Source organism: Aethalodelphis obliquidens, unplaced genomic scaffold, assembly GCF_003676395.1.
Source record: "Aethalodelphis obliquidens isolate GAN/ISIS:26980383/991018 unplaced genomic scaffold, ASM367639v1 scaffold1, whole genome shotgun sequence".
Taxonomy (NCBI): Eukaryota; Metazoa; Chordata; class Mammalia; order Artiodactyla; family Delphinidae; genus Aethalodelphis; species Aethalodelphis obliquidens.
In genome coordinates this window covers 91,258,231-91,281,452 of record NW_020837945.1, presented here as the reverse complement: position 1 = coordinate 91,281,452, position 23,222 = coordinate 91,258,231, and the positions used below count along the sequence as shown (strand labels likewise).

The following is a 23,222-nucleotide window of genomic DNA, read 5'->3' as shown; positions in this document are numbered from 1 at the left end:
TACTTTCAGCTTTGTAATTCTCTGGCACATGAATATTTATTAACAGAGGCATCTGCTCTTTTAAAAAAAAATTGCTTCTGATTCCAACATCCTATGTATCCGTATAAAAAGAGGCTTTACTTTTCTAAAACAAAAACCTTGTATGTGTCCACATTTCGTTGGGTTTTTTTTGCATAGCATGATCTTTTTAAATTTTTTAATAGTTCCTATTGCGTTTATTTTTTGTCATTGATTTTTTCTATTCTTTTTCAAGTTCTTTTCCCATTTAGATTATTACAGAATATTAAGTAGAGTTCCCTGTGCTATACAGTAGGTCCTTGTTGGTTTTCAATTTTATATAGAGCAGTGTGTAAATGTCAATCCCAAGCTCCCAGTCTATCCCTCCCCCTTCACCCTTCCCCCCGGTAACCATAAGTTCATTCTTTAAGTCTGTGAGTCTGTTTCTGATTTGTAGATAATTTCATTTGTATCTTTTTTTTTTTTTTTTTTTTTAGATTCCACGTATAAGTGATATCATATGATATTTGTCTTTCTCTGTCTGACTTACTTCACTTAGTATGATAATCTCCAAGTCCATCCATGTTGCTGCAAATGGCGTTATTTCATTCCTTTTTATGTCTGAGTAGTATTCCATTGTATATATTACACATATATACATCTATATATAAAGAAAATGTATATATAAAGAAGGTGAATAAAGAAGATGAATCTTGTTTATTCATTCATCTGTTGATGGACGCTTAGGTTGCTTCCATGTCTTGGCTATTGTAAACAGTGCTGTGATGAATATTGGGGTGCATGTATACTTTTAAGCCAACTTTTTCTCTGGATATGTGTCCAAGAGTGGGATTGATGGATCATATGGTAGCTCTATTTTTAATTTTTTACGGAACCTCCATACTGTTCTCCACATTTCATTTATAAGCAAACACAAGTCTGTGGATAGGAAGAGGAAGAATCATTAATCTTATCAATGGACGACAGATCCTGAAGGCAAAACGTTCTCCTACCTGAAAGTTTCCCTGGTGTAAGTTTGGAATATTTAGGTTCACTTCTGTATACCTTTTTGGAAACTTTTTGCCTCTAGCGCATATAAATTACCTGCATTTTTACTGGGAACAATTATATAATGAAGAAATTTTGACTGGAGTTTAGGAAAGGAAGTTATAGCAAAAGACAGAGCAAGAGTAATAGGAGTTTGCAATAAACTTTAAAAAGTTTTATTGAGATATAAATCACATACCATAAAATCCACCTGTATGATGTATACATTTAATGGTTTTAATGTATTCAGAGTTGTACAACTATCACCATAATCAAATCAATTTTAGAAACTTCTTATTACTTCAGAAATCTCCCATTCATTAGCAGTCACATGGTTACTTCCTCATTTCCTCCAAACCAACTCCTTCCTCTGCACCTGCCTCAGCACCATGCAATCACTAATCTACTTCCTATCTCTATAAACTTGCCTATTCTGGACTTTCAGTATAAATAGACTCTTACAATATGTGATCTTTTGTGAAAAACTTAACCTTCACTTAAAGTAATGAGATTCATCCATGTTGTAATATGTATCAGTACTTAATTCATTTTCATTGCTAAATAATATTCCTTTGTATAGATATACTATATTTTATTTATCTTTTCATTATTTAGTAGATATTTGGGGGTGTTTTCCCTTTGTGGTTATTATGAATAATGCTGCTTTGAAACATTTGTGTACAAATTTTTGTGTAATGTGTTTTCATTTCTCTTAGGTATATTCCTAGAAATGGAATTGCTAGATCATACAGTAACTTAATGTTCAGCCTTATGAAGATATGCCAGACTCCTTTCCAAAGTAGCTGCACTATTTTACATTCCCACTAGCAATTCATCAGAGTTCCAGTTTCTCCACATTCTTAACACTTCTTATTACTGCTTTCTGATTATAGTCACCCTAAAGAGTGTGAAGCGGTCTTTCATTGTGATGTTGATGTGCATTTCCTTAATGACACTCAGTGTCTTTTCATGTGCGTATTATCCGTTTGTATATCTTCTTTTGAGAAATGTCTGTTCAGATCCTTTGTCCATTTAAAAAAATTTACTTCTGGTTATTGAGCTGTGTATATTCTTTATTTATGCTGCATGGCGTCCCTTATCAGATATGATTTGTAACTATTTCCTCTTGTTCTGTGGATTGCCTTATCACTTTCTTGATAGTGTCCTTTGAAGTACAAATGTGCTTTTGATGAAGTGCAACTTTTTCTTTTGTTGCTTTTTTTTTTTTTGCAATAAAGTTTTGAGAGACAGAAATATGGAGAAACACACTGGTCCTTAAGTATGCTACAAGTTTTCTAAAATGTTTTTGGATATACATGTCCAGATTACACTTAATGTCTGGGACTAAAGTGAGAGATGGGATGTGGAATTTAACTCCAAGTCAAACAAAAAAATGGTTTTGAACCTTTGGAACAAGGACAGGCCATGGAAAGTAACTCTTTACGTGCATATTTTCTGGGACAAAGTAAAATGCATATGCAAGCTTCTTTCTGAAACTCTAGAGGAAGGATCCCTGAAGAAGCAAGGGATGCAAATGAGCCAACTTCAAAATAACTATTATTATTTACTTAAATTGTGTAGGATACCCTTGGTATTTTCATAATTTAGCTTGCTGTCTTTAACATTTCATTTTTAATGAATATAAGAATTGTTAAACTCTGAAGACATTGTTTCACATATTTCAGAAATATACCATTAAAAGGTTATTTCTATGGGTTTTTTAGTTAATCTAACCCCAATATTTCCTTTAAGTTCTTAAATTCTTAAGCTGGAAATTATGCTATCAAAGTAGTTTGCTGTATTTACCTTAATTCTGACCCTAATTCTCCAAGTTGGTGAGGGTCCACTACATCAGCAGGATAACAAGAGTATGTGTCTTCATAAAGTATCTATTCTCCCAAAGTTAGCAGCATTTGCTTGTATGTCATAATATAAACTTATCCAGGCAGAATTACAGCTGCCTGATACTTTGTAGACAAAGCATTGAAATCTAAGGTATTATTGGTTATAAGAAAAAGAATGTTTTCTTAATTAGGAGTTCATTTTACATGCTGAAACATTTGGATCACTGCTCATTGGGGTTAAAGAACAAATTAAAATAGGATTCAACACCTCAAAAATCCTGTTTACATATTTTTTAACCAAGGTTTGACTTGGTCCAATGCCTAATAAATCTCTTCTGTACGTTAAACTCTGCTAACTTTGTCACTAGAACTTAAAAAAGAAAAAGAGTCTCACTTAACCCTGTTGTGAAATTTTCAGAAGAAAATATAAGATTGAATTTTGCCTTCAAAATGATCTCTTGTTTGGAGTTCATATCAGCAGTTCTTTGACATTCAGGACATGAGATGAAATGTATAAAGACAATGGAAGTGCCTTGAACGTAGTTTTTATCCCTTAGCTCTTCCCCCAGGGTCCACTGTTAGAGGTTGGAAGTGGGGCACCAGCCATCAGCAAATGCTTTCCACAGCTATCAGAGCAATGCCAGTGCACAGCCTCCTTTCTTTCTAACCCTTTTGCCAGTGAAAAGTTTGGGAGCAGATGGATGATTGAGGATATGAATGGGTAAAACACATCGCTGTCATCATTATCACTTAACACAAGGCAACGTTCACATATACATATAATATAAAATTTAAATGATAATTTTAAATAATTATTGTATAAAATTGATATATATATTTAGTATAAATATGTATTGAATAAAACATATTATATATATAACAGTATAATTGCAAATGATCATAAAATTAAGCCAAATGTACACACTTTGAGTTCTAAATAACCCAACTTTGGTAAAGAGCATCATATTCTAGTGTAATTGCTTCGATCTACACTGTTACCTATCTGCATCCCTCTCTGGGTTACCTAGTTATTCTGCTTCACTGTAATATGTTCTTGATGCTAGCTTTCCTTGATCCATATCATTTTTGTGAAACATAACTCTCATGAATCTTTATCGTCAAATAACCTGCAATGATCACCTTTTACATAGGTAGACGTTTCCTGTCCCCTCAATTAAAACTTATTTTCTACCACCCTCTGATATGTTCTTTTTTCTCAAGAGAGTCCCTTCATTGACTCCTATATGCAGATACTTATTCCCAGCTTCCTGCTTGAGCTTATCTTCTTTATTTCTTTAGTGACTTAATTCTTAAGCCCTATTCATTTTTCAAGGCACAGCTTTAATTTCTATCAAAACCCTTCTTAGTTTCACCATTCTTGAATTCTTTAGATCCCATGGTTTACTTCTTGATTAGGCTTTACGTGTGTATGTAGAAGTTCATCTTTGTTGATATAATTTACTTGAAGCATATCCTTATATATTTTTGTTTCTATTCTCATAGCTCCAATACTGTACACGTATTCTTGTTGCTTAATCTTACCGGTGATGATGATTGACAGCCATTTATAGAATGCTTACTCTGTCTTAAGAAAGTGCTAAGGGCTTGAAATTTATCCATTGAAGTCTTACAGTGACCCCATAACTACAGTCATTCTGTGTGTGTGTGTGTGTATGCATGTATGTACATACAGGTTAGGAAGCAGAATCTTAGAAAAATTAATTTCCTGTCCTAAAGTCACAAAGTTGGTAAGTGGCAGTAGTGGGATTCATATGCATTTCTGTCTTAAACCCAAGTGGATGCTCTTTACTATGTTTTGCTGCAACATTGTTACTGTTTTCTACTCTTATAACATCTTTGATGCATGTGTCACAGGAGCTTTAAAAGGGCCTCCTGGCCTTAAGTGGAATGAAAGACTTTGTTTTTGATTATTAGAATCTGCATTTTAGATATATAATCTGTTTCTATCCTGAGTCCACAAAGTGCATTATGAAACATCATTTAAATATCATAAAAATTAATCCTATTCCAAGAATATCTGATTTCAGCATTATCAAAAAGTGTTTCATTTTAGCTTGAACTTATTTCTTAGAGATGAAAAATGAAACTTGATGAACAACATTAATATCATTTGTTACAATTTTGATTCCAGTTGAGGTGGAAGGCAGAGAGGGGGATGCCCTTTGTTTTTAAGAGCAGGAGATTTAGTAAACTCTAGTTTTGTTGCATTAAAAGTCAAACTTGAGGGCTTCCCTGGTGGCGCAGTGGTTGAGAGTCCGCCGGCCTATGCAGGGGAAACAGGTTCGTGCCCCGGTCTGGGAGGATCCCACATGCCGCGGAGCGGCTGGGCCCATGAGATGTGACCGCTGAGCCTGCGCGTCCGGAGCCTGTGCTCCGCAGCGGGAGAGGAAAAAAAAAAAAGTCAAACTTGATTTAGTTTTCTTCTCCCCCCTCCCTATTTTTAAAGAATAAATAAAAATATTTTCTTTTCTTTGGAACAATTTGTTCATGCTTTAGGAGCCATTTAATTAAATTATTACCTGCTGGAAGCACCATCTGTTTTTGTCCTAGAAATAAGAAGCATAGCTTTCTTTTACATAGGCTTGGTAAATATGTAGAAGGTGCCAAAAAGTAATAAATATCATCAGCAGATGGACTGAGGCACTTCAATCTCTACACAGTCTTGATTGTTCTGGGCATAGCTAAATGGATTTTTTTGGACAGATTCCTTTCAAAATGCATTATGTGCAGAAGGGAAGTTGATTAGTCTTCTCCCATAGATCTCTTCACATTTTCCCCCTCAAGAGATAGGACCTGATTTCATTTTTAACTCTGTGTATGCCCACATTACAGACATCAGTTCTGAAAGATGTGAGTAACTTTATAATGTATCTTAGGGACTCGAAGTTGGTAAGTTCTAGGATGGATTTTCCAGAAGCCTTCTCTCCAGAAGTTACTTCCTTCCTCCTTTTGCTTCTGTGTACCCATCCCCCGATACAATTTTCACATCTGACACACACCCCAGAAGTCTCCTGTTTCATTCTCTCATTCCAGTCTCTTATGTCCTGCTCAGTGATAAGAGAAATTTAAGCACTTGTACAAATTCACTTGTGGTTTTTCCTCCCAGCAGCAATATTCAGAAATTGGGATGGCTGCCTGTGATATAGACATGAGGGTGATGAACTCAATTCATATTAATCAATTTTTATTCATCATTAAGTCTTTGATTAATTATATAATAATAAATAGTTCTTAAAATATTTTATCAGTTATCTCATTTGGTTTTTCACACACATAAATCTAATTTTACCTATGGAGAAAAGTGATTTGCTCTGGGGTTCATAGCTAGGAACTGTGGATCCAAAATCTGAACCTAAGTCTGGTGGGGGTAGGGTAAAAATGGGTAAAGTGAGTCAATTGTATGGGGACAGAGGGAAAGGAGACTTTTGGTCGTGTGTATACAGAAGTTGAATTACAATGTAACACATGAAATTTATAAAATGTTATAAACCAATGTTACCTCAATTAAAAGTAAGTGAAACAAACAAAAAATAAACCTAGCTCTCTTGATGCCTAATAGTTTAGAATTTTAAAACAATAGCAGTTATATTGGGTTTTAGTTTATCAACTGCCTTTTAAATAATTTTATTCATCAATTAACACTTAGAGATATATAGAATAGATACTACATCCTCTTTTAAAACCTGAATGAGCTGAAGTAATTGCAATAAGATGCATTGCTGATAAAATGGCCATTATCTTACCCTAAATTCTGTACTTTCTTCAAGACATCATACCTATTGTGCACCTATCATTTATTATGCAGCTACAAGGTTCCAAATACCGTGCTAGGCTCTAAAGATAAAAAACTATACAAATTAACTACCTCCATGAATCTGAACCTGAGGGCAAATCAGGCAGAGGAAGAGCACATGCAAGGCGTGTGATGTGTTCCTGAAAGCGGGAAGTAAGGAAAAGGATCAGAACGGAAGTTGAGGCCAGGGCACAAAGGTGTTCTGTGCCTTGGAAAGGAGTCTGTGAAATGTCCTGGTAGTGCAGAATAAAACCCCTCATGGGATCTTAAATGGTCAAGCGATGTGGTCAGATTTCTGCTTTGGAAAAAGAGCTTTAGTAGTATTCTGGTTGTTTATTGCTGAGTTCCAAACCACCCCCATATGGTGGAGCTTTGAACAAGCACCATTTTATTATGTCTTCTTTTTTTTTTTTTTATTTTTATTTTTGTGGTACTCGGGCCTCTCACTGTTGTGGCCTCTCCCGTTGTGGAGCACAGGCTCCGGATGAGCAGGCTCAGCGGCCATGGCTCATGGGCCCAGCCGCTCCGCGGCATGTGGGATCTTCCCGGACCGGGGCACGAACCCGCGTCCCCTGCATCGGCAGGCGGACTCTCAACCACTGCGCCACCAGGGAAGCCCCTATGTCTTCTTATTTGATCAGGAATATGGTCAGGTCTCTGCTGGCCAATTATTTGGCTCCACGTGCTTGTCACTCGGAAATCAGCTGGTGGCTGGTCTGTTCTCACATGTGTGGCACATTGATTTGGATGCCTGGACTCAGCTTCCTTTCCATATGGTCTCAGTGCTTCTGCACATGGCCTCTCCAACAGGGTAGTTGGACTTCTTGTGCTCAGGGCTTCAAGGATTTGTTCTCCGTAAAAGTTATTCATGCCTTAATTACAGTTCTCATAAGACACTTTAGCAAATAAATATTGCACTATGATTTAATCTGTTTCGTTAAGAGCTGTCATATTTAAGTTAAATGATCACTCTTAAGATGTATGTATTTCTGAAAGACCATAGATTTAAATGTGAAGGGATTATGAATTATTCAGGGATTGTCAAAATTCTGGGTTTAGTCCAACAAATGTTTACATGGTCAAAGAATTATTATAAAAATTATGGGCAATAAAAATATTAATAAGATCTAATTCTTGAAGGCAGAACCAGAGAGGAAAAGTCTATTGAAAAGAAAAATTTTTAAATTAATTAAAATAAAATCATGAGCTTAGCACCAGTAGCCATGAAGATGGATGTGAAGTTTATTGGGGAAAGCCACAAGCCAGTTTAGTGAGGCTAGAGAGTAGAGGCTTCCATGGGTGTGTGAATGGGTGAGTTTATTCGTTTCCTGTCTTCACTTTTTTCTGAAAGATTCTAAGGAAGCTACTTAGGGATGGAGATTATATGAAAAGGTCATACTACACAATGTTATTAGGGCTTGATTGTGGGAAAATTGAGTGATGTTCTTCTATGTATTTTTCTTAATTTTTGGAGGAATTAAAAATATGCTCCCATGTGATTGATTTTGGTCACGATTGCAGAGTGGTTAAGAACAAAGGCACTGGAACCATACTGCCTGAGTTCAAGTCCTGTGTTATCTAGAGCAAGTGACTTCAACTCTGTCTCTCTGTAGTGTCCTTATTTGTAAAATGGGGATGATAACAATGGTAACTTCATGGTATGGTTTTGATGGTTAAATGAATTGATATAAGTAGAGGGTACATAGTGATACATAAATGTGTGCTTTTTTTCCCCTAGTACTATACTCTTTAGTACAATTAAACTAGTCAAGGTCATCCGTTTACACCTTGTGTTGCAATGCTCGTTCCCATTTTAATTTTGAACTTAACTTTGATTTTCCACAACCTTAATGATTATGTTTCTTTTTAGGCAGAAACCATAATATTTCCATTACTTTGGGCTCTGAAATATTTTTAAATTTCTCAGGAATGATTAAATACCTCAATCCTTTACAGGGTTGAAAAAAAGAAAAGGATAAAGAAAAGAAAAAGAAAGCTTTGGTTCCTAAAATCTATTACTGAGAGAGAGAGGTTTTGTTTGAGGGCCATAGTTACAGAGGATGAATGGAACGAGAAGGGCCACCAGTCGCAATAGCTGAAGGAAACCTATATAGAAGTGTTAGAGAGAAGGCCTTTCATTTAGAAGGCCTTTCATATAGTGTCAGAGAATGGAACTCCCAAGCAGCAAGCAGCAGGTTAAGGGCAAGTTGAGTTTTACTATTATTTTGAAGAGCCAAGATTTGATGTGTTTGGAATGGTAGGGCCAAACATAATCTTTGATTTGGCCATGAGGTCATCATTTCAAATACATCCACTGATTTTTTATTCAAGAAATATCACTCCCAATATATAGAAGAGAATAAAATGAACTCTTTGTGGTCAGTTATTTTATTTTCAACAATTTCCTGAGACATCAATAGTGAAATAAGTAAGAATGGAAAAATGAAAATGAAATAATGGGAATGGCTGAAGGGAGGCAAATAATATAAAGAAAAAAGACATTATGGGAAGAAAGAAAAGAGAAAAGAAGGTAAAATTCATGTTGGTAAAGTAATAATATTTGACATTTTAAAATTGAAGAGCTAGGTGAATTTTAAAATTTTGCATGTATTATAATAAACTACCTTTCAATAGTCCCAATTATATAAAAGTTCTGTTAAATATTTTACATTTAATGCTTTGTGAATATTGCATTTTCATGCCTTTTGCCTGACATTTAATTTCTTATCAGCATTACTTTTATGTGCCATTGGAGGTCTTCCATTTTTTATAATCCTGTTCATAAATAAAATATAAATGACATAAGCAATGCCCAATATAGTTTTTAGTAAATTATTTAGTTGCTTTAATTTACCCAAAACTATTACTGTGCATATATATAAATTAGTAATAAAAATTAACTTTTCAGTGTCAAACTGTCATACAGATGTAATATGTTGTTGTAGTGTTTCTCATCCTGTTTCTTTTTCAATAAATCCTTTTTTCTGAAAAGGTTGACAGTCACTAGTATTATCATACTTAAAGGTCTTTTATAGAAAGAACTTGAATTTTGTACGTTAAAATAATAATTTTGTCAACTTTTTTCCAGATACTATTTTATGTTTTGTATGAGTAGGAGGCCTAGAAGAAAATATTGCAAAAATATATTCTTATTTAGCTTCAGATATATATATATATAATTATGGATATGGCATTTTAGAAGTAAGAAAGAATAGCAAAATCTTGGGCAAATTGTTGCTCTCTTATGCTGCTTGAGATAATATTTTTATTTTGATCTTTTTATACAGCAGGTTCTTATTAGTTATCTATTTTATACACATGAGTGTATACATGTCAATCCCAATCTCCCAATTCATCCCATCACCACCACCCACACCCCCCGCTTTACCCCCTTGGTGTCCATACATTTGTTCTCTACATCTGTGTCTCTATTTCTGCCCTGCAAACCGGTTCATCTGTACCATTTTTCTAGGTTCCACATATATGCATTAATATACAATACTTGTTTTTCTTTTTCTGACTTACTTCACTCTGTATGACAGTGTCTAGATCCATCCACGTCTCTACAAATGACCCAATTTCGTTCCTTTTTATGGCTGAGTAATATTCCATTGTATATATGTACCACATCTTCTTTATCCATTTGTCTGTCAATGGGCATTTAGGTTGCTTCCATGTCCTGGCTATTGTAAATAGAGTTTCAATGAATATTGTGGTACATGACTCTCTTTGAATTATGGTTTTCTCAGGGTATATGCCCAGTAGTGAGATTACTGGGTCATATGGTAATCCTATTTTTAGTGTTCTGAGGAAACTCCATACTGTTCTCCATAGTGGCTGTATCAATTTACATTCCCACCAACAGTGCAAGAGGGTTCCCTTTTCTCCACACCCTCTCCAGCATTTGTTGTTTGTACATTTTCTGATGATGCCCATTGTAACCGGTGTGAGGTGATACCTCATTGTAGTTTTGATTTGCATTTCTCTAATAATTAGTGATGGTGAGCAGCTTTTCAAGTGCCTCTTGGCCATCTGTATGTCTTCTTTGGAGAAATGTCTATTTAGGTCTTCTGCCCATTTTTTGATTGGGTTTTTATTTTTAAAATATTGAGCTAGATGAGTTGTTTATATATTTTGGAGATTAATCCTTTGTCCATTGATTCGTTTGCAAATATTTACTCCCATTCTGAGGGCTGGTTTTTCATCTTGTTTATAGTTTCCTTTGCTGTGCAAAAGCTTTTAGAGAAATTCTTAAAAAGCATTTCAATTTTGACTCTGCCATCAGTTGTCAATTGAAAACTTCATAATTCTTAGTTTTCTTACCATTAATATATTCCTACTACTTGTGCAGAAATAATAATTCACTTAAATTCATTTTTAGTCCTAAGGTAAAGTGAATTAATATATAAGATCTTTGTCTTATAAGGAGCATACCATGCTGTTAACTGCACTCTATTCCTATCGTATTGTGGGTTAAATCCCCAATTTTAATTTCCTTAACTCCATGGTCTAACGGTTTATATAAGCTGAATACTAAAACTTTTACATCGGGATATTGCTCTTGGATCTTTATTTGAAGAATAGTTTTTCAGAATTTACCCAATAAAGATTTGGGATGGTTCATATGATACATATTTTCTTAGTAACTGAATTTTAAGTGAACATAAATATTCTCTACCCATGTGCTTTTCTGGGATGTTTCCTTTCCCACCAGTTAACCACAGTATCATGATATATTAACACTTTTTCCTAATAACACCCTAAAGGAGCAAGTATGAAAAGAACCATTTCAGAAAATGAAAAGCACAGATTCTGGGTGCATTGAATTACCAACCTGGGCATCGAATAGGCTTTCTGTGTTATGATTTTAGGAAACATAGGGATCTGAATTTTAAAGTAAAGCACTTACAGTTTGTAGAAACCTGTTGATACTTTTTGAAGAGTAAAGATATTTAAAAAGTAAGCCAATAAAGCACCTTTGAAAAAAGTGAAAAATAGAGTGCGTAGTGGTATTATGTAGGTAAAAGCTTCATCTGTCTGTTCCCAGAAATCCAAGAGCCATAGTCAAAAAGCAGCAATTTAAGATTATTCACATTGGCTGAAAGGATGGAAAATTGCAGTGTATCTATCAAGCTAAGAGGCTCCTCCTGGCAGACAGCTCTTGGAGCGGAGCAGTGACTGTATTGACATTTTAACTCTTGACACTCTCGAAGCCCTCTTAGGCCCATGTAAACCACATGTAGTAGGGGTGGAACAAAGGTTTTGAATGTCTGAAAACAGGACAGTGGCAGGTTGAATGTGAACTGTAGCTTTCAAGTTCTAAGCACAGTTGTTTTGCTCAGAGCAATGGAGTTGGAAGCAGTTCTCCCTTATTTAAAAACTACAGGGCCAGGAAACATCAGTGTCTGCTAGGGCACTGTTGAGAGCAAACCACAGAGATCTTTTAGGTCCTGGAGTCTGGGCAGCCCCCGGGGATCTAAAGATCAAGGCAGGATCATTCAGATTTAATGGACATCGAGACTCCTGGTGTTTGCAGTCATATTGGTGACAAACCAGGGATAAATAAACCCCTCAGATCTCTGAAGTTGTTAACATCATACCAACTTTGGGAACTTTCAGAGAGTCTGAATGTTGTAATATTTAAAAAGAGCAGGTTTTGGAATTTGACAGGTCGGGTGTGATACTCCAGCTGCTTGTACTTTAATAGCTGTGAGAACTTGGGGAAATGACTTAATCCCTCAGTCTCAGATACCTCATCTGTAAAATGGGGATAGTAATAGTACTTATCACATAGGATTGTTTAATTAAACAACAGTATGTATGTAAAGTGCTAACCTTCTAGTAAGTCCTGGATCATTTTAAGGGCCCAATAAATCATCTATTAGCATATGCTTTTGGATACCATAACATGGGCATGGTTGTATATCCAAATCCAGGAGTAAAAGATAAAAAGGAGACACACGGATTTCTCTGACTAGATAGAGAAAAATGCTCATAGCTTACCAACATGGAAATTGGCAACTACAAAAAGAGATAACTCAGAAAAAAAATAAACTCTTCAGCTAAGACTGACAGCCTTGTGATTACCAGGTGAGATTAGGGGAAGGCTGACTGAGCCTCAGAAGACCCCACAGATGCCCTTCTGCACCTTGACTGCAGTGAAGCTTAACTACAGTAAAACTCAATTTCAGTGGCTTTCCTTAGTCAGACTATCGGAGTTTTTTCCCCTCTACTCTTCTTTATTTTATGGTTTGTGGTGTCATTTATCTCATGTATGTGCATATCTAATGTAAGCCACATCCATACTCTGAAGGGTAAAAGAATGTAAATTCTGTAGAAGTAAATAAATACTCTAAATACTTTACTATAAATGGAAATGATGACCAGGAAGAAAAAAAAGAAGACACTTTAGAATCTAGAGGGAAATCAGACACTAAGAGGACCAGGAAAGGAGTCATAGAACTGTTCACACATCCCCAGATAGAGTTTTGTGATGTTAGTGGAAATTGAAACTCCCATGATAGTTCGAACATTTAGTATTATATAGAGTATCTACCTGTTCAAGTAACCCATAGAGTGCACTCTATTATTTCAGGTCATTTAAATTAATTCTTCTCTTTGCCAAGTTCTATATTGAATTATATCATTCTAATATTGGAAAACCTTACTGTAAATACAGGAGCTCTCAGGTGGGCCCAACTAACCATTCAGTTAGAGTGTGTTACACAAATTGCTGTTACATACAGGTACCCAAAGAAAGGCAGGCCCACTCAGGGAACTGGCAGGTGGTCATACATATGCAAGCGATATAAAACACATTTACACAAACCTGCTGGATTTCATCAAGTAATTTTCCCTCAGATGGTTTTGACTTCACTTTGCAATTTAAAGCTCATTAATTTGGCATCTTAGAAGCATACCTTTTACATGTCATTTAGAGATCAAGGTAACTCAGGCCTCAGAGTTAAGTTTTAATTTTATACTCTCCAGCTTAATGATCTGCTCTGCCTAAATTGAGTGTGCTATTACCTGTTGCAGGGTAGACTAGGCCTAATTTTTTTTTCTAAAAATAAAGCACAGATAATAACTTCCCCTTACTTTATAGACTCTTTATTCAGTTAGTGAAGCATGAACAACAAATAATTATTGTCATTTCTTTTATGCAGTTAATATACAAATTTACAATAAGGCATTCTTAACCACCTTTCCAGACACTGTAACAATTGCTGAGGCCATTTCACAAAACTAGATGGGAAAAATAATCTCATTATACTGAAAAATTAAGTCAGAGAACAGTCTTCTGAATTACTCTTTTTATAGTTTTATCTTTGGCCCTGCTCACAAGCTGAGAACATTAAAGCTTTCAACAACAAAAATTTATTCCACAAATATGGGCTTTATTTGTACAAACTAGGTTCATACTGAAAAATTTATGTCAAGTGTTTTCAGCCTATAAGGAATATCCTTAAACTTAAATTTAAAAATCCCTCTGGGCACTCCTGGTTCACTGGTGCAGCATCTAAAGTAATGCTGCACGAAGGTGCATAATGAATACCTTTTGATGATGCACTGACATTTCTAAGAAATGCCTTTGCCTCCAATCAATCTACTCCAACCAGCAAATGATTTGGTATTCAAAGCTTCAGGAAACACTGTATGAATATATTTTTTTCCCCATTGTACGATAAAGATTCAATCATACAGCTGTCATCGGAAATTGAGATTCTGCCTTATGTTTTCAAGTTAATCTGCCAGACTCATTTATTTATTTTACTTGTAAAATAACTTTTACAAGTAGAAAAGCCTTTAGATGTGTTCGTAGTTCTAATAAGATCTATACAGTCTTTTATACTGGTTGAGTTAAAATGCTATCGGTATCATCCTAGTCAGTGGATCAAGTCAACCACCTACGACAAACATGGTGTTCTACCAAAATCATACATAACCCATGTTCATGATTAATTATCACTAATTCCTGGAACTGTTAAACTGAATTCTTGAGCATTATGGAAAAGCTCTGTTGTTTTTGTAAATTGACTGAAAAGAAAACTCTATAATAACAAGATATAGAATTGGTGGTTGCAAGTAAAATGTAATAATGACTTTTATGTACATATTAGCCACACTTCTCTCCTATCTATCTGAACCACAGCTAATGACGAACAGATGCTTCCCCTTCAGAAGTGCTTGAGCGAGCTGCTCCATCTCTCATTATCTCCAGGTTCTTGTTATTGAAACTTAAGCCCTCTGGTCATAATTTAATTTCGTTAAGTCTGTATTTTAAAATTGTAAGTGCCAAATCCTTCTATTTTCCTAAACTCTATAGAATTTCTGGGGTGGTGCTTTGTTAGTGGATCACTTACACCGTGTTAGACCTTGTTATAAGCATCTTTAATAATTTATATCATTTACTCTTGGTAATGCTGCAAATACAGCGCTCTTATTATTTCCACTGTACAAATAAGGGATTTAAGCATAAAAAGATTAAGTGACTGGTCTAAATTACATAGCAGAGCTAGGACTTGAACCAGGTAGTCTGACTATAGAGTCTGCTAATTTAGAGATCAATAAGGTCAGGGCATTCATGTAATAAATTCCCTCATTGTGATTGCTGAGCAAGATAACATGTCATAATCATATTTCTAAGTGACATTTGTAATATACAACTTATTAAAATGAAACTTTTGTTTAACATGTATTTATCATCTAAAATATTTGCCAGCTGTTGTGTTAAGTTAGATTTGCAGCATCCAGAGACTGTATTTTATATATTGAAATTTCAGCCTATTTCTGTATTCATCTTTTATTTCTACATAATTTACTTAGTTTCAGCCAGTAAAAATGTGTGAAACAAAGCATTCGGAAGCATCAATTTATTTTAAACTACCCATATGCTTAGTAAAAATACAACTTCATTTTTTATTGATCTAAGCTTGTCATAGTATAGAAGAAATACCTTTTAGTTCATCTTATATTTGCTTTCTTTTCCTTAGAAAAGAATAAGTGTATATAAATGATAAACTTTTGAGTATATTGAATCTTAATAACAATTTAGCCTTCATTGTGGGCCTGGGTGGGAAAGGATCTCACCTAAGCAAATAAGATATGTTGAAAACATGGGGAATGCATTGTACTTTTCATAAAAATTGCATTTTATAAAAATAAGTATAATATAGAATGTACGGATGCTACAAATATTTCTGTTTTAAGAAATGTAGCAAGTTTCTATGACTGGTCTACACCTAAGTACATATTTTTGAGGGAAACACTCATGTGGTAGATTCCAAAATCTACTACATGTATTTTTTAAATTACTCATATAGGGTAGCTATAAATAATATGACAACATAAATTAAATGAATCATGTACATCAGTTACAGAAAATATATAAAGTTTGGCATAATTATGCAATCATACCTAAGACATGCTGATTTTGCTGAAGATTTCTTTTTATAATATAAAATTTCCGTTGTGGGAATTTGAAAGTTCTCTTGAAAAAAGTGTGGTATTTCCTTTACTTGACCTCATGGGGAGTAGGTTTTTAAAGAAAGCTACATTCTTTGTGGGACAAATGAAATAATTGGTGCTTACTTTAAATATGTTATTAGTTTTATTTAATAGTTTGTTACTCAGTTTAATTTTTGAGGAGTTCATTTTAAATACCTTAAGTGAAACAAAATCAGGGCAGAGGTTTATATTTTTGTAAAAAGCTACACTATTTTCCTTAAGGCAAGATAATTTTAAAGAAATGAATTTCTAATGGATTTCTAATACAAATTTATCAAATAAGTGGTTAAATGCTTCATTATAGATGTCATCACGTACTTATTTTCTTGGAAATTTTCCTAAAATCCTTTGGTTTTTTTTTTTTAATTTATTTTTACATCAAGTGGCTTGATCTACCCAGATACTGCTCTCCTAGAAGATAGAATTTAGTGTAAATTTATAAATGTGTAATGAGTCCAAAAGTGGTAGTAAGGGTGTCAGGCAGACATCCATCATGGTGAGGAGTTAATATCTGTATCTACATTACATTCTAATTGATGGCTCTGTCTGATGTTTGAAAAGCGTTAAATTGCTGATGTACAGATGATGGAATACCTATTGTCAGGCTAGAAATGAAAACTCTTCCTCATCACTGCAGTTGGTTTGTAAATGATTTGTAGAGAAATGACTTTGAATGTTTGTATTAGAGGTCAGAATTAGAGATTTCAGATTTCTGTAGTAACTCCTGTGTGCCAAGTCTTCCTTGAGCATAAAACACACTCTACAATTCAATTGAAAACAAAAACCAGAAAAAACCCAAAACCTTTAGAGAGACTCTGGATCATTAAAATGGGAGGAAAAAGTCTAGAAAACTATGTTGAGATAGTGTCTAAGTAAATCAATAATGCATAAACTGAACAGTTAGAGAAGTAAATATCATAATATCATGTCAAGATAGGAATTGATTGATATTTAAGCCAAACAAGAAAAAAAAATGACTACTGCCAAGATATTGCAGTATTTTGCAATGTACATTAAAACAAATGGATTGTGGGGTATTTAACCCCACAACTTATTAAGTTACGACTAACTTATTAATTTCATATTTTTATAAAACAACACATCACCTTATGTGTCCCCAGACATCACTTTTCTCAGCCTAAAGAATGACTCAACTTTGGACATCAGCTTCCTCTTCTGTAATATGAGAGAGGTTAGAATCATGGATTTTAAAGGTTACTTTATTTCTACTGCCTTCAGGTTTTTCCTGTTCTCTAGTATTGTCTTGTACTATTTTTGTTGTTGTTTTAACCAAGTATGATTCAAAGTCTTCTTCTTCTATCAGTTAATCGACCATCTCCTAACCTGTCTGAACAATTATCACTGACTCCATATATCACTTCTTTTCTCTGCTTGTCTTGATGTGACCAAAGACAGAATTCAAATAATGCACATTCTTGAATCATCATGGAAACCAGGCCAAGCAGAAAAAAGGGAGAGGACGAGAGGAAGGAAAAGAGGAAGGAAAAGAGGGAGGGACGAAAGGGGTCTGCAGAGTCACTCCTGAGGCTGTTCTAATACGTAGTACCAACTAATATCTGCATGGTAAGAGTTGCTATGTCATGTGGTACTTTTAAAAAATATTTTAGTCTCTACATATAGATTAATTGTAAAAAAAAAAAAAAAAAACGAAAAAAACAAGCAAAAACCTATCATATACGTGTGTGAGTGTACGTGTGTGTGTATTATGCAACCTGCTCCCCTTCTCCACAATGTGCTGCAGAATTATATAATTTCTTCTGCATTATTTAATTCATTTTATTTCTTCCAACAATCCTTGACAATCCTCTCTCCTCTAATACCAGAAATATCCCTTCAAACCTATATAGCCTATGTGACACTCAATGGATGTTTTAGGATCACTGTCTCAATTATTCCTAGTAACAGCACTATGATGTTTATATTATCACCATGCCCATATCACAAATGAAGACGCTGTGTTGCAAAGAAGTTAAGCCTTTTGCCTACGGTCACCCTTTCCTAGCTTTTTCTCCAACTCTGGTTCACACACCAGTCTGGGTTTTTCAAATGGTCCACGTACCATGCACTGTGCACTTGTATTCCTCCGTGTGTTTATACATTTCCCCCTGCCTGGCTGTTCTCCTCTGACACCCCTGGTGTGTCCTAGTTTAACTCCTCCTTTCTCTCCAGAAGTACCTCAGAAATAACTTTGGGTGGGGAATTATTTCCCATATTCTCTGCTAGAATCTGTCACCCCTGAGTCTCCCTTGTGCTTTGCATATTTTATGTGACATACTTGTTTGTTCAAATGTCTGTCTCTCTTATTGAATCATTCCCTACTTAAGGAATAGGGACCCATTCATCTTTGTTTTCATTGCCTATCCCCATACCTGATATATATTAGGTACTCATCTTTATTGAATCAGCTCTGGACAAGAATAAATCAAAAATGGTATCGTAGCAGATGAGAAATCTAGTCAGAATTAGAATTTTTATTTTGTAAAGTTTAATATTTAATTGTACTTGAACTCTCTTAAACATTCAGGACATTTTAATTTATATGGACCTCTGTCAGCCAGGATTGGAATTGTATATACCCATAATTCTGTACATAACGCCACTCCCTTTCATGAAGTCTTCGTATATTTTTCATTAGAGTTCACTTGTTAACAACCCGCCCTAAGACACTTAGCAGATCAGTTGTCAGCTGAGCTCTGTTTTTCACTCACCACAGTGGGGTCCATAGAAGAATCGTAAAACGTAGTGAGGGACCTTAGAATCCAGCTGGGATGACAAATCTAATACACAGTAAATTTAAGTATAAATACTCCTAATGTGCAACTACAATACACCAGTGTGTTACTGAATACAGACTGAAGACCACTTGTAGTTAATTAGTCCAGTTTTCCTAATACTGCTCTGCAGGATACAACAAACTGTCATCCAAAACTGTGTAGGGGAGAAAAGCCTCCATCTGCCACTCAGTAGCAAGGTTATGAAACTAAACTCTCCTATCCTGGCAAAAGGCTTCCCTCTTTGGATGGATGCCATCCCAAACTTTTATTTAAAGTTCAGCAAGCCAGGCCAATTCATGTCACTAATTCCATAAAACATGTTGGCTTTCTATGGTAGCCTTAAAGTTTTCCAGTCATTCTGATAACTCATGACTAGGCAATACACCATATTTTGCTTCTTGGATTTCTATAGAGGTGCTACTTCATTTTGTTGTCCTCATTCTTACCCTGAATTTGTGTTTTTAAAATTAGCTCTGGTGATGTAACTGATCCCAGGGTCTTTTTTTCCCCCCTTAACTTAACAAATCACACTTTATTGCTTCTGTCCTCAGTTTTTCTTAAAAGTGATTTTGAAAATGTATAAGCTTAAACTTGGCTTTCATTGTAATACATTGTCTTTAATGCAGTTGTGCATTTGTGACTTTAATTCTGAGCTTCAAAAGAATAGTGCGTGTTTGTGTGTGTGTATTTTATGTCTTCTCATAGCTTTTGCATCAGGTGCCTTCTACTTTTATTTATTGTTTGTCTTTTTTCTATAGTAAACATCAACAGCAAAACATAAGATTAAATAATTAATACATGATTTTCTATAGGAATGAAGTATTTCCCCTGATTAAAATCACTAAAATTTTATGAACAGCTAATATAGATTACTGTTTTGTTTTCACCTTGGAGGTTCTCTTTGTTGATTTATTTTCAGAAAATATACTGCTCTTATTTTCACAGGTAAAAAGATGGCCTATCAGAAGGTCAATGCAGATCGAAGAGCCCCAGGACATTCACAGTACCTAGACAATGATGACCTCCAAGCCACTGCCCTTGACTTAGAGTGGGACATGGAAAAGGAACTGGAGGAGCCTGGTTTTGACCAGTTCCAGCTAGATAGTGCTGAGAATCAGAACCTGGAGAATTCAGAGACTGCGGACCTCAGTCTTGATCCCATTCAACCAGCAACTTCACCCAAAGGAAGGTTTCAGCGACTTCAAGAAGAGTCTGACTATGTGACCCATTATACAAGATCTGCACCAAAGAGCAACCCCTGCAACTTTTGCCGCCTTTTAAAGCTATTTTGCACAGCAAGCATTTTATTTATTTCTGGAATTTTGATAGGCTATTACACACATAAAAACTGCTCTTCAAATGCTATGTCTTCAGGAACACTTGATCTTCAGTTACACCAAGAGATTCTCAAGACAATCCAAGCAGAAGATATTAGGAAGTCTTTCAGGTAGGTATGCAAGAAATGGATGTTGGTGGGATGCATCTTCTGGGAAAGATGTCTTACAGCGAATGTCATACTGTGATTTTTCTATTGTTTAAGGTTAGTCTTACAAGCTGAGAAACATAACTAACCAGCAACCCCTTCACAGAGGGGGTGCACGTTTTCAGATTTACGATACTGTAATGCAAATTTATGGTGCTGCTTTAATAATTGATAATAAGAACTGTAACTACTGTGGAGATAATAGACTCCAGCCAGTGTATTTTCTCCCTCTTGGGAAAGCCCAGGTAAGCCAAATTGGGATGCAAAGATTGCTGGATGTGTGTGTAATAAAAACTAGGGCATTAGCCATAAGATTGAAATTTTTAATGACATCAGAATAAAATAAACTTGCTTTATGGACTGAAATAACTGACAGGAGATAAGACAAGCACTGCTCGTATTTGGTCCCCTGCATCACTGAGTTTCCCAGTTGAGTATTTTTATTGAAACACATTGCATTCCATATATCAGGCAATTCTAAAAGGTCACCTCTCTCTTTAAGGTAAGTTTGCATATGACCTCTCTAGCCAGAATGTGTTGTTAATAAGTTAAATGATAAGAAAATATTTTTTATCAGGCCTTAATAATTCTGAATTCTTGGGAAAAGCTCCACTCATGTCATATAGCTATTGTGTAACTTAAATTTTGTTGCTTGATATATCATTAGCATATATGTTTAATTGTAAAGAGTTCCCTAGTTAACATATTTAGAGAAGTGAGGAACTGGAAGAGGAAGGTTAGATATTAGCCTCCACATATGTCTTCCATACCTGGCAATAAAGAATAATCCTAGGTGAATCATGTTTGTTGATTGTAGGTAGATGAGAGAGAAGGATACTAGGTCATAAGGATATTCCTTCTGGGTTACACTGACTTATTACCATCAAGATGTTGGCACATGTGCATGTCTAGGGATCTTCTAGGGAGCATGCCCACTGCAGGTGCACCATTTAATCTGTGTGCTGAAATATCACATGTGTTGATGTTGGCAAATTATAATTCTCTTTCTGAATATCACATCTGAATGACTTGTGGGAATTTGTTTTCTACACCCTTCTATGTCTGCTATTTACTGTTGCATAAGCGTCTCTGGATGTGTCATATGCAGATACTAACAATTTCCATGGTATTTCTCAATGTAAAATTACTTACAGTGAATTGAGTGAAAGATATAGCATTGTCTTATAATGAGTGATTGTATCCGTCAGGATCCAACCATAAAAGAAAACTCCCTAAATATTTAAAGCAGAGGGCATTTAAAGTAGGGAAATAATTCCATCAGTGATGAAAAACTGAGAGGCCAGTCAGGGGACACTGAGGTAGCCAAGAGATGAACAAAAAAATGGAGCCATTACTAAACCTACGCTGGAGAAGGGGAGTTGGGGTAACTTGATGGAAGCTGGAACTTTCTGCATACACAAATGCAGGGGTTGGGCTGGCAGTGGGGATGTAACCTCAGCCAGGGGTACTACTGAAGACAGAGTAAGAAGTACCATGGCTTCTCCCTTCCTCCTGCCCTCCTACCAGTTGTTCCGTTGGTTGTCTGAACCCAGCACGCAGGCTGCTGACTCAGAGCCTGGGAAAACTCATCCCAAAGCGTTCAGATCCCTGTAGCAGGGGAAAGGCAAGGGGTCTGTCCAAAACTTAGATCTAACCAGCACAGGGATGTTATTTAAAGAGAGAGAAAGAGAGAGAGAGAGAGAGAGAAAGGAAGAAAGAAAATAGAAGAATTCCATAAAACTCTGTCTACTCTAACTTCATGGTGGACATTCATTTCATTACGAAAGTGTCTTCTGGAAAAGGATCCATGGATTTAACTCATTTTTCCTGAGCAACTGTTTAGTTTTTAATGATGGACACAATGAATCTCATAACCTAGCCTGCTTCCCTCTTTACTTTGGCTTTTAGTAAGTTCAGAGTCAAATTTGTATTGAAATCATAAAGAACTTACAGGCATGCCTTTTGTATACTAACTAGTCTGCATATTTTCTCTCCTTATCTTCCTTTGGCTTTCTTTGCCTTATTTTTTTTCCCAGCATCGTAGACAATTTTAAAAACTGACATGTCCTTTTTGTAAATAGGCAGCTGGTTCTAAAATGTTGAAAATGTATAATTAAGTAAACATATTCATCGTTTCCCTCAGAATAGGAGTTGTATTACCATAAGGCTTATATTCTCTTAAACTCAAAAATCAACAAACTATATATTTAAAAAATATAACCACTGGCAATTTTACTTCTAAGCAATATTCAGTGGTTGGGCACAAATTCACAATTATGTCCTGTCAGATAGCCACAGTTTTTTCCTTGCTGAGATAATAGGTCTTTTTCATCAAAAAATAATATTTTGGTACAAATATGTTTACGTAACTTTCTTCGAATTACAACTCTTCATCCAAAGACAACTGTTCCCCCAGTAGTCGCGCTAACCACATGCCTTATTATGATTTCTTGTGTTTACTAAGTCATCCTGGCATTGGCTCTGTACATCATGGGTTCCTCCTGTTTCTTTTCATCAATTTATGATCAGTTTTGGGCTCTCACCGATCTACTGTCTTGTTCATCAGTTGCTGTATTTCTTCTCTATTTGTTCTCCATTCCTGCCCGTGCTGTAAGACTATGTCAGTTCTTGCCAAACATCCTAACAGTTATGCAATATAAAAGACACTCTTTTTATAATAGATAAGTTTGCAGACTCCATGAAGGAATGGCCCTACTTGCTTTGCCCATCATTAG

General features: G+C 35.4%; 1 protein-coding gene across 1 annotated transcript in view; it reads left to right on the top strand.

Annotated features, from left to right (window-relative positions):
- The window catches only part of NAALADL2 (N-acetylated alpha-linked acidic dipeptidase like 2), a 1,049,119-nt gene that overhangs the window by 235,490 nt on the left and 790,407 nt on the right, over positions 1 to 23,222 (top strand). The window contains exon 2 of the mRNA XM_027111590.1: positions 19,950 to 20,451. Coding sequence (XP_026967391.1) covers positions 19,950 to 20,451 — 502 coding nt within the window. The remainder of the gene's footprint in view (positions 1 to 19,949; positions 20,452 to 23,222) is intronic.